The sequence below is a fragment of the Musa acuminata genome, chromosome BXJ2-7 (assembly GCF_036884655.1).
Source record: "Musa acuminata AAA Group cultivar baxijiao chromosome BXJ2-7, Cavendish_Baxijiao_AAA, whole genome shotgun sequence".
NCBI lineage: Eukaryota > Viridiplantae > Streptophyta > Magnoliopsida > Zingiberales > Musaceae > Musa > Musa acuminata.
The window spans coordinates 36,473,964-36,487,500 of NC_088344.1; the positions used below are offsets into that span (position 1 = coordinate 36,473,964).

At 31.2% G+C, this 13,537-nt stretch overlaps 2 protein-coding genes across 2 annotated transcripts; both read right to left on the bottom strand.

Annotated features, from left to right (window-relative positions):
- On the bottom strand, positions 1 to 727 carry LOC135617910 (large ribosomal subunit protein eL27-like). Its single transcript, XM_065118667.1, has one exon. The coding sequence runs from the start codon at positions 641 to 643 to the stop codon at positions 236 to 238; it is 408 nt and encodes a 135-aa protein (XP_064974739.1). The 5' UTR covers positions 644 to 727; the 3' UTR covers positions 1 to 235.
- A 1,021-nt stretch (positions 728 to 1,748) lies between these two features.
- LOC103992791 (putative ubiquitin-conjugating enzyme E2 38) lies at positions 1,749 to 6,992 on the bottom strand. The gene is made up of 6 exons (XM_009412637.3): positions 6,699 to 6,992; positions 3,832 to 3,972; positions 3,671 to 3,752; positions 2,718 to 2,857; positions 2,314 to 2,625; positions 1,749 to 2,198 (listed from the first exon to the last, which is right to left on the bottom strand). Exons 1-6 carry the CDS (start codon positions 6,888 to 6,890, stop codon positions 1,941 to 1,943), a joined length of 1,125 nt encoding a protein of 374 aa, XP_009410912.2. The 5' UTR covers positions 6,891 to 6,992; the 3' UTR covers positions 1,749 to 1,940.
- Positions 6,993 to 13,537: the final 6,545 nt, after the last annotated feature.

Here is a 13,537-nt window from a genome sequence, read left to right on the forward strand (position 1 = left end):
TGACGCAAACCAAATCAAACTGCCACTCACCTAAATATCCAATTTATCAAAATTATCCTAACACAGCATGAACTCAGACTGAAAACATTTAGTATCCAGGAAATTACCGTAACATGTCCTAAAAACAGGTGAAACCACACAGACAAATAGCATGCCATCCATGAATTAAATGATGCCGTCTCACGTAGATGAAAATAGCAGCGTCAGAAATGAAACTAAAGATCGCTACTTTGCTTCAGAACCTGAGCTTGGTGAAGAACCATCGGTTCTTGCCGGTCTTAAAGCGCTCCTCAAGGCGAGCCTTGGTCTCCTTGGATGCGGTGACCTTCTTGTCGCGGGACTGGAGCGAATCGAGGGTGACGACGTCCTTGAGATCGACGTCGAGTGTGTAGCGGGTGGGCATGATGTGGCTATAGTTCACCAGCTTCAGAAACGCCTTCACGCGCGACTTCTTGGCCGTCTTCTTTGCGGAGTCCTTGCGGATCACCTTCTTCGGGTACTTGGCGATGCCGGCCACCAGGCAGTGCCCGTAGGGCCGCTCCCGGGTGCCGTCGTCGAAGGCTCGCACGATCACCGCCTTCCGCCCCGCGAATCGCCCTTGCAGGACGATCACCGCCTTGTTCGGCTTCAGAAACTTCACCATCTTCCTCTCCTTCCCGTTAGCCGCCGCACCCGATCGATCCGGATCGTGCACCTCCTCGCCGCCGCAATGAGGTCCGCAAACCCTAGGAGAAGAGGGGTTCTTATATAGAGCGCGATTAAGGTTGGCGCCGCGGAGAATGGTCCGACATTGGGCCAACCGGTCTAGGAAATTGGGCCGTTTCAATTAGACACGGTCTAGCACTATGGACCGGTTCATAATAGCTTCCTACACAGGGTCAAAATCGTAAATTACTAATTTCTTACTAAAGCTAATTATATTAAACGAATAAAACAGTAAGTAGAAATATTTCTCATCAACTAATAATAATGCACCAATTTTCTCGAATATTCATTTATTATTTTTTACTTTTTTGGGGGGTCCATTGGAGCTATAAAATCATACATTTGGGTCATCAACAATTATGCTGCATGGGTAGTATGACAAATTTCATTTTCTTTGTATGAATCATAAATTTTCTTGAAATATATTTGATCAAATAGAAAGAAGATGGGAGGTTTAAAAGATATATGATAATATAAATATTATCCCTCAAGAGGACAAATTTATAGGAAGCAAAAGCTTGAGAGCAATTTGTGCACCAAACTGAAACATGTCAAACAATTACTAATCACTCGAAAGATTTTAGTAGTTATATGACAAATGGAACACAAATTGCCTATCTTTTTACAGGCAAACTTGTGAATTGGCCAGAAACATTTCAGGAATTTTCCCTGTGAATTTTGTGACAGTTCAGTACATTAAAATCTCATAAATAATTTCAGTAGCATGATCTAAAATCACCAATAAAAGAATGATATTGAATAGGATTTCTGCCGGTTAGTACTCAAGTTTCTTTATCTGAAGCACTATTGAATAGTGTTTCTTCCTCTTCACTGTAACATTTTTGGTCCAACATATTCTCTCAACTCACAGATCTGCTTTAAGAAAGAGTTCAGAGCACCAATATGAAAAACACGAATATAGACTATAGAAATCAAAAGAAAAATTAAGGCAAAGTACAGAATCCTACACTACCAATTCAGACGTTCAACATCAGAAGCTAGAATATCTAGATCTGGTATTTACATGTCAGATAAGCTGGACAGTCAAATCATTTATAGTGCCAAATAATCTATTAAGTTTTTAGCAAAAAAAGGCCTGCGGCCCAATCTAATCTATAAGCTAATATTGTTTGTAAGGTAGACAATTATTAATGTGTAATCTAGCAAAGTTGTAGGGCAGATCAATAGAGAGTTCGGCTTCATAATTTTAAAATATCGCCTGCTTTTCTGGCAGCTTAATTTTTGACTTCATCCAGAGCAAGGAATTCGGAGCAGTCAGCTCCTTTGCGAGTGAATTCCCTTAAAAGGTCTTTAGTTAACAACTTCAGGGATGTCCGGAATGTCGCTGAGAAATTCTTGCTGCCTTCAATAACTTCATTTATCCCTTGACTGATTGTGCATCCAACTTGAACACCATTCATGTAAGCGTAACATGCTTTGAGGATGGTGCCTCCATGCTTTCGGAAATGTCCAGCAACAAAGTCCCCAAAATGCTAAAACAACCATTGTAAATGCCAGAGTCATGTAAAGAATTTGAAGCTTCCGAATTATATGTGTTGATACTTTGAAAAATCTACAAAATTACAGAAAAGAAAGTGTGGCACATACCTTTGGGGGATTCCTAACCAAATACAGCATCGTTCTGCAGGATAAAACAAAAGCACCCTCATTGTAAATCAGGGATCGCTTCTCTACATCAGGTGTACTTTTTATCTCGGCATATACTGGCTCATTAAAAAATGGCTTGGCATTCAGAACTAGAGCCTGAATAGAGACCAGAACCTGCAGCATGGATGACTTGTATGGTATCCACTTCTCACATCCCTCGCCAGACCATGTGTTGAGAAGGCTAAGACAAACTCTACCAGAATCATACAAATTTGGGTTTATTCGAAGTCCACCAGATCTGTAATAAACTTCCTGCATGGTATTATGTGGAAATTAACCTTGTCAATAAAAAATAACAATTGAGTACCCAAGTATCGGCCGGTATGGTTAAAGATTTCACTTACTGGAGGTTTCTGGGGATAGGTTGGAGGAAAGAAAATGTCAAAGAAGAAAAGGCCATCATGATAAGGAGTTCCAGCTGGTCCAACAATAACAGCCCTTAGAATATCCATCCTTTCTTCATACGCCCTTACATATATTGTCTCTGTTCATGAACAAGTGAACAAGGTAAAGAAGCCAAAAGAGGGACTATAAACATGCTCCAAAGATTTTTATGCTTCTTACTAAAACTAGGTTCAACAACTAATGCAAAAATAGATTCATCGCAAACTGGCTCCCACAAAATCAACTGCAGCATTGATGCAAATAAATTTGGAGAACAATAGTATAATCCAGTTATCAGAATATTCTATTTTATACATCAGAAAAACAGATCTTTCAACATTTTTTTAATCCTCATACATTTGGGCAACAATTATAAGTTCTCTTTGAGGACCTAACTCTTTTGACTAGTATACTTTTTTGATGCAAAATTCTTGCTTACATAACTTGAGTTAAAATATGATATTGTGACTGACGTGGACCACACCTGGCAAGCAAAGCATATTGTTTTTTTTATATATATAGGATTTCCATACACATGCAAGTCATGATAATCCTTAAGATTAATAAACATGTAGCTCTAATTCAATTTGCACATATTTTATTTCTCTTCCTTTCTGAGAGGGGAGTGGTTGTGTTTTTACAGAGTTCATCTGATTTATGATTTCTTCTAGCTACATCACTTTGAGAAAATTTGATGCAAGTACTAAACTAAACAACATATAAAGTTGAGATCCTTTTGAAAACTTCCAAAACCATATATTCAATTTTTATCAGCAATATGCTGATATAGAGAACCATTCAGTATGGTGAAAAGGATTTCCTGCTGATGACAAGGCATGAAGTTGAGATCTAGACAAACTTATAGCACTGAAAAATACATAAAAAAAATGACCATCATGCAGCATGTACAGACCAGGTAGATCATTTTCTAGGATCTTCCACTCATGCTGAATCCACCTCACCCAATCTTTTGTTGGCTGTAAAGGGAAAAGCCGCTGCAAAATATCAAGATAATTTGGGACCATACTCAACAAACTACTGATTAAAAGAACATGAATGTCACTTATTGACCACCTTGATTTTAGAAAACTTATAGTAATGATCTGAATGATCTTGAACTACATCAAATTGTTTAAACAATCTGTATTTCATGTCAATTTCATCATCAAATGTTGTTTTCATCTTTCTTTTGCTTGTATTTTCCCCTGCAGAATTCTGCAACCATAAAAAAATTGACTCAGCACAAGATGGCACAACTTATCAATATGGCAGTTGAACTTATAATGCAGTAGTTCTCTGCTGATTTAGCATCATATTCATGTTCATCATAATCATCCACATAAGTATAGTCTGTGTTTAAAGTCATCAGAATCATAAGAACTCAATGTTCCTAGCTCAAAATTGTAAACTTAACAAGTTCAACATCTTTTGTAGCATGATGATATTTGAAACTACAAGCATCGATGAAGCATTCAAAAATGAAAGGCCTTTTTATCCAGATAATTCACCATATTGGTTTAAAAACTATTCAGGAGTTTCAGACAAAGGAATACTGTAAAGGTGAAGTAGCTGAAATACGTTCTTGCTTTTGACAAATTCTATCATATGCCAAAGTTTGCTTGTTCTTGTAATATGGGACGATTTCATCAACAAACAACATTATTGGGATCATCATAATTTACACCACAAAGAACAGTTTGAACCTAAACAATTAGAAGTCCAGTAACCAATAAAATTTTGTTAACTTGCTATCGACCTTCCAGAAAATTAAACCAACAAGAGGAAAGAAATAGGCAACTAGTATCAAGCAATATCTTCACTTCATATCATATAGATTGCACTACAAAACCAGATTTTTGTAAAAATCATTGTTTTAACCTGACGTCAATCTTTCGTTCAATTAAACCAAGTACAAGGGAAATAGCTAGGCACTAGCTTCAAGCAACATTGACATCTCATGACCGCACAGCTCACGATACAAGATAGTATTACCAAAGTGGATTTTGAAGTAAGAAGATATGAAAAATAAGTTATTCGAGTGTTTTCAAACATGTAAATGACTTCCCTGATTTCTGCCGTGCAGCTGGGTGTAATATTGCATTCAAGTAAAAAGACAACAAAGCGAGAAATAAGATAAGGTTATGTATAGAAAACATGGATATTACAAAGAAAGGAAGCTCTAGCAAGGATGTCAATGATTGTTTACTTCAAAAAGAATCCTGATCCAGGAGACAAATATGGAAAGAAAGTAATCCAACTCACGAATCACCAATGCTGTAACAATATAACATTAAAAGTGCTGATGTAGCAACATAAATACATCAACAAAAGACCATACATAATTAGATGGAAAACTCCTAATTGAAAAAACATGTTCTAACACAATTCTTCAGAAATTGGAATTTCCCATATATTCACTTCAGGCTTTTACAAGGAAATTAGATACTATGGCATTGATTCCCATGAGCCATGCTATGGAATCAAACTTTATCATGGTATCACTTTTTGAGCATTTATAATTATTATCTGTCAAGGTCTTAGAATGATGACAAAGTTTTGGGTGGCTGGAGGACTCATGTCATGCCAATTCAGGAATGGATATTTGTTAAGACTAATTGGAACCATGCCCTGCTCCACCCACCGCACATCTACCCCAACAATAAAAAGAAAATACATGTATCACATTGGTGATTGATTATCATGTTATAATGGTATCCGTCAACACAAGCTCCAAGATCATAGTTACGATGTTTATGCAATATTTTATCATCCATGTATCATGTAAATCGTGAAGGTTATATATATCTAACAAGTGCTCTGAAGTAAGACCCTATGTTTTATTGCTTCTTGAGTTGTTATTCAGTATATTCTTTTCATCTCTGTTTCTACTTTCCAGACAAACCAATAATTTTGCATGACTTGGGAAAGAAATAGAAAATCGTCCTTTGATAGAAAGAAGTTTCCAATCTCAATACCTTATCATTTTAGATACTACATCATCAGCTTGCATGTTTGTACATAGAACTGCTACTTACCTAAGCATTTAATACTTAAACAGGAAAAAAATATTCAATTTCTATATAGAAACTTTAAAAGGACCGATTATTTCTAAGTCTCAAGATTGGCTTGCTATATTTCTCATATATATTAGTGAACTAAATATGTATGCCATGTAAGTCTAGCCAAAGTCTATTACTAATTTGACAGCCTGATCTTGTTTAAAGTCAGATGATTTCCAAAAGTAAAACAAAAACATGAAAGTAAACTCTAGAAGAAAATGCAGAACATGTTCCCCCGATAATTTGTTTTTAAAACGGGGAAATTTTCTACTGCTTTAGTTAACAATGAACTGGTGGCAACTTTGTATTTGAAATAAAGCCAATTCCATTATATTCAAAATTCTTCTAGTACTAAACACACAAGGATCTTGGTTTAAAGTAATATGTCATAACATTTTTTTTTAATTAATAGCTATGATCAGAATGGTGCTAACAGGTCACTGATGAGTGGTAGCATTAAATTGTTTGTAAAGCCTTCATCCCAAACTCTATTCCAAGTTCGACCATTTCCAGTCACTGGAAACAGAGAGTATCCATTCAAATGTAATCACTAAAAACACAAAGGGCAAATAAATCAGTAAAGAGAGCAACTTTTTCCAGACTAACAATACCCTTAATCGAAAATGTACAGAATTAAATTATCACTTGCGCATTTACCAACCAAAATCGAACACGAGGAACACTATGGATGTAAATCTAACCATAAACCAGATCTAAAAGATGGAACACATCTAACATAATCACATACTTCAGATCAAGTTCGATTTTTTTCCAAGATTTCATCATAAAATCAGGGTCAGAACACTCAATTCGAACTAACATACAGAAATTTGAGCCAACATAACTCGGCACGAAAGAGAAGTAAGAGGAGCGATGGACTACCGGGCTCTTCTTCATCTGCTGCTGGCTTGAACTCGAAGCCGAGGAGGAGAAGGATGGCGCCGTGACGTCGGGGCCCCCGGTTGATGACTTCCGGGGAAAGATACGAAGCTTGGAAAGGGAAGCGAAAACCATCTCCCTAGGGGACGACCAAAACGACGACTTGGAACCGGCGGCGGGAAGCGGCGTCTGCATGGGGCCGGGGTTAGGTGGCGATCAATGCACCGTCAGGCTGCGCCACAGTTACGGTGATCGCACGCTCCGAGAGAGAGAGAGAGAGAGAGAGAGAGAGGCGTAAGCAATGGGGAGGGAACAAATAGCATTAAGGTTTTCGAAATCACTTATAAATATCTATAACTTTATAGATATGATGTGATCACGCGAACTCCCAAATCTGTTTTGATTGGAATATAATCTTTTTCTGTTAATTGTTTAGAATTTCACTTCTATCTACATTTTCTGATTTTTTAAATTTTATTTTATTTTTATTTTATTTTTATAAAAAATAATTAATAAAAAAAAATGATTATTGATGTTCAAATCAAAGAACTCGAATCAAATTCTAAACAAATCAATTTGAAACTGATTTAATTTGAACCAATTCATCACTCACAAAGCCCTAAAATATATTTCAAAACTCTACGAGTTTATTGCTTCTCCTTCGTTTACGTGACTCTTCCTTTTTATCTTATTCTTTTCTTTTCTTATTATTTCTCTTCATTAATAATTTTTTTTGTTGACTTACATTATTACATATCCTAATAAAAAAAATAATTACATGTGAAGTCGATTTTTCTCTATTGTATATTTTAATAAAAAAATATAAAATCACTTATATAAGTTTAATTATTTAAAATATTTAGAATTATATTTATGGATAATTATATATATATATATATATATATATATATATATATATATATATATATATATATATATATATATATATATATATAATGGGAAATCAAAGGCTTTAACACTAACTTTGTAACCATTTTTAAATTTTTTAAGAATAAAAATAAAATAAACGAAGAAATTAAATATAATGAGTCCATTTATTACATTATTTTATTTTATTTTTCTATTTAAATTGGTGTCAATAAAATGTTAAATAACTTTATTTTTTTGGTTATTTATTACTCTATTCTTTTGTTGATATGTCAAAAAATTTTCATTTGACATTTGTCATGAGCAATCGAAGAGTAGTCGAGTAGTCAATAAATTTTTCTTGTAAAACTATTTTTAGATGTGCCTTATGTTTGATATTTATATTACTATTAGTAAAAAGATTAAGAGAATTGAGAATAATATTTATTTATCGCTTTATAGATCTGATGTGATCACGGGAACTCTCAAATCTGCAAGTAATCACATTTAATTGGAATATAATCTTTTTCTGTTAATGGTTTCATAATCTGAGAATTTCACTTCTATCTTCATTTTATGAATTCATTTTTATTTCAAAATTTAATTTAATTTTATTTTTTTATAAAAAATAATTGATAAAAAATATGATTATTGATGTTCAAATCAAATCGAACTCGAATCAAACTCTAAACGAATCAACTTTGAACCGATTTAAATTGAACCGATTCATCAATAATTCAACTTTGAAAGTTATAAATTATGTCAATTTTAGAGGATACTTTTCTTCAATTTAGTTAATCGATTCGGATCGATTTTAATTTAAAAATACCAACTTAACCAAAAGATTCACGAAACCCTAAAATCTATTCCAAAATAATACGAGTTTATCGCTCCTCTTTGACTCTTCCTCGTCTTATTTTTTATTTTCTTACCATTTCTCTTTATTAATAATTCCTTTGTTGACTTGTATCATTACATATCCTCATGGAAAAAATAATTACATGTGAAATCGATTTTTCTCTATTATATCTTTTAAAGAAACATATAAAATCACTTGTATAAGTTTAATTATTTAAAATATTTAGAATTACATTTGTGGTTTATATATATATATATATATATATATATATATATATATATATATATCCATTTGTTACATTATTTTATTTTATTTTTCTATTTAAATTGGTGTCAATAAAATATCAAATAACTTTCTTTTTTTTAGTTATTTATTACTCTCTTCTTTTGTCGATATGTCAAAAATTTTCATTCGACATTCGTCACGAGCGATTCAAGAGTAGTCGAGTAGTCAATAAATTTTTATTGCAAAACTATTTCTAGGGTGTGCCTGATGTTTGATGTTTGATGTTTGATGTTTATATTATGATTAGTAAAAGGATTAAGATAATTAAGAATAATATTTATTTATATAGCTTTATAGGTATGATGTGATCACGCGAACTCCCAAATCTGCAAGTAATCACATTTGATTAGAACATAATCTTTTTCTGTTAATCATTTGATAATCTGTGAAATTCACTTCTATCTTCATTTTCTAATTTTTTTATTATTTCAAAATTCGATTTTATTTTATTTTATTATAAAAAATAACTGATAAAAAAAATATGATTATTGATGTTCAAATCAAATCCAACTCTAATCAAACATTAAACGAATTAATTTGGAACCGGTTTAATTTGAACCGGTTCATCAATAATTCAACTTTGAGAGTTATAAATGATTTCAATTTGAGAGGATACTCTTCTTCGATTTAGTTAATCGATTTGGATCGATTTTAATTTAAAAATACTAACTTAACCCAAAGACTCTCAAAGCCCTACAATCTATTCCAAAACTATATGAGTTTATGACTCCTTCGTTTATGTGACTCATCTTCCTTTTCTTATTCTTTTATTTTCTTATAATTTCTCTTCATTAATAATTCCTTTGTTGACTTGCATCATTACATATCCTCATAAAAAAATTATTACATGTGAAGTCGATTTTTCTCTATTGTATCTTTTAATAAAAAAATATAAAATCACTTATATAAGTTTAATTATTTAAAATATTTAGAATTACATTTATGGTTATATATATACATATGTCTATATATATATATATATACACATAGACATATATATATATATACATATATATATATATATATATATATATATATATATATATACATATACATATACATATATATATATATACATATATATATATACATATATATATATATACATACATATATATATACATACATATATATATACATACATATATATATACATACATATATATATACATACATATATATATATATACATATATATATATATATATATATGATGGGAAAATAAAGGCTTTAACACTAACTTTGTAACCATTTTTAAAATTTTTAAGAATAAAAATCAAATAAACGAAGAACTTAAATGTAATGAGTCTATTTGTTACATAATTTTGTTTTATTTTTCTATTTAAATTGGTGTCAATAAAATGTTAAATAATTTTCTTTTTTTTTGTTATTTATTACTCTCTTCTTTTGTTGATATGTCAAAAATTTTCATTCGACATTTATCAGGAGCGATTGAAGAGTAGTCAATAAATTTTTCTTGCAAAACTATTTCTAGGGTGTGCCTCATGTTTGATGTTTATATTAGGATTAGTAAAAGGATTAAGAGAATTTAGAATAATATTTATTTACATAGCTTTACATATCTGATGTGATCACACGAACTCCCAAATATGCAAGTAATCAAATTTGATTGGAACATAATCTTTTTCTGTTAATCGTTTATAATTTCACTTCTATCTTCATTTTCTAATTTCTTTTTTATTTCAAAATTTGATTTTATTTTATTTTTTTATAAAAATAATTGATAAAAAATATGATTATTGATGTTCAAATCAAATCAAACTTGAATCAAACTCTAAACAAATTAATATGGAACTGATTTAATTTGAACCGGTTTATCAATAATTCAACTTTGAGAGTTATAAATGATTTCAATTTGAGTGAATACTTTTCTTCGATTTAGTTAATCGATTCGGATCGATTTTAATTTAAAAATACTAACTTAACCCAAAGACTCTCGAAGCTCTAAAATCTATTCCAAAACTCCATGAGTTTATTGCTCCTCCTTAGTTTATGTGACTTTTCCTCCTTTTCTTATTCTTTTATTTTCTTATAATTTTTCTTCATTAATAATTCCTTTGTTGACTTGCATAATTACATATCCTCATGAAAAAAATAATTACATGTGAAGTCGATTTTTCTCTATTGTATCTTTTAATAAAAAATATAAAATCACTTGTATAAGTTCAATTATTTAAAATATTTAGAATTACATTTATGATTATATATATATATATATATATATATATATATATATATATATATATATATATATATATATATATGATGGGAAATCAAAGGCTTTAACACTATCTTTGTAACCATTTTAAAACTTTTAAGAATAAAAATCAAATAAACGAAGAAATTAAATGTAATGAGTCCATTTGTTACATTATTTTGTTTTTTTTCTATTTTAATTGGTGTCAATAAAATGTTAAATAATGTTCTTTTTTTGTTATTTATTACTCTCTTCTTTTGTCGATATGTCAAAAATTTTCATTCGACATTTATCAGAAGCGATTGAAGAGTGGTCGATAAATTTTTCTTACAAAACTATTTCTAGGGTGTGCCTCATGTTTGATGTTTATATTAGGATTAGTAAAAGGATTAAGAGAATTTAGAATAATATTTATTTATATAAATTTATATATCTGATGTGATCACGCGAACTCTCAAATCTACAAGTAATCACATTTGATTGGAACATAATCTTTTTCTGTTAATCATTTGATAATCTGTGAAATTCACTTCTATCTTCATTTTTCAATATTTTTATTTCAAAATTTGATTTTATTTTATTTTATTATAAAAAATAATTGATAAAAAATGATTATTGATGTTCAAATCAAATCAAACTCTAAACGAATCAATTTGGAATCGATTTAATTTGAACCGGTTCATCAATAATTTAACTTTGAGAGTTATAAATGATTTCAATCATAGGATACTCTTTTTCGATTTAGTTAATCGATTCAGATCGATTTTAATTTAAAAATACTAACTTAACCCAAAAACTCTCGAAGACCTAAAATCTATTCCAAAACTCTTTGAGTTTATCGTTTTTGTAACTCTTCTTTCTTATATTATTTGTTTATTTTCTTATCATTTCTCTTCATTAATAATTCCTTTGTTGACTTGCAACATTAAATATCCACATGGAAAAAATAATTACATGTGAAGTCGATTTTTCTCTTTTGTATCTTTTAATTAAAAAAATATAAAATCACTAGTATAAGTATAATTATTTAAAATATTTAGGATTACATTTGTGGTTATATATATATATATATATATATATATATATATATATATATATATATATATATATATATATATATATATATATATATATATATATATATATATATATATATATATATATATATATATATATATATATATATATATATAAGAGATTCCGTTTAAGCAAGCAAATATAGTATGGTTACAGAAGTCTATCTATCGCATATATGCTTCAAGGGGCATCATGGGATAACCATCGAGGTGAGTAGGGACCTAAAGGATCGAATAGAACGATATATAGACAAGTAAATCCCTTACGAGTCCCAAAGTATTCTTTTAAGGGGATTCATCATGTGACGGGAAGTAGACTACTCAAAAATCCTACATTTTTATTTTGTCATAAGTAATTCGAAAAATGAAAGTAAAAAAAGAAGAATAAATCGTTGGTCCTTAGTGGGAACTTGAGTAAGGAGTAGTTCTTTGTTTGTAGGGTTTTTCGAACAAACTTTTTAAATAAGAAAGAATCCCCTTTTTGAGGTAACTACTTGAGCCGGATGAAAGGAAACCTTCACGTCCGATTTTAAAAGGGGGAATCCAATCCTACAGGAACCTATCTCGATTTTTCTTTTGCTAGGTCCATAGCGAAAAAACCTACTTTCTTACGATTACGAGGTTTATTCGAATATGAAATCCAATCTCGGAAATACAGCATACCACTTTTTTTTACTACCCAAGGCTTCGAGACATTTCGAAATCGAGAAATCTCTACAGGAGCAGGTGCTATCAGAAGAACAATTAGCTGATTCAGATTTGCGAATTATTACAGGTAATTCATTAGTAGAATGAAAGGAATTAGGGGAGGAGGGGTCCACTGGAAATGAATGGAAAGATAGAAAAATTAGAAGAAGAAAGGATTTTTTGGTTAGACGCATGGAATTAGCTAAACATTTTATTCGAACAAATGTAGAACCAGAATGGATGGTTTTATGCTTATTACCAGTTCTTCCTCCCGAGTTGAGACCAATCATTCAGATAGATGGGGGTAAACTAATGAGTTCGGATATTAATGAACTCTATAGATGAGTTATCTATCGGAATAATACTCTTACCGATCTATTAGCAACAAGTAGATCTACGCTAGGGGAATTAGTAATGTGTCAGGAGAAATTGGTACAAGAGGCCGTGGATACACTTCTTGATAATGGGATCCGTGGACAACCAATGAGGGATGGTCATAATAAAGTTTACAAGTCATTTTCAGATGTAATTGAAGGCAAAGAGGGAAGATTTCGTGAGACTCTGCTTGGTAAACGTGTCGATTATTCGGGACGTTCCGTCATTATCGTGGGTCCTTCGCTTTCATTACATCAGTGTGGATTACCTCGAGAAATAGCAATAGAGCTTTTCTAAACATTTGTAATTCGTGGTCTAATCAGACAACATGTTGCTTCTAACATAGGAATTGCTAAAAGTAACATTCGGGAAAAAGAACCCATTGTATGGGAAATACTTCAAGAAGTTATTGAATAGAGCACCCACCCTGCACAGATTAGGCATACAGGCGTTCCAACCCTTTTTAGTGGAGGGA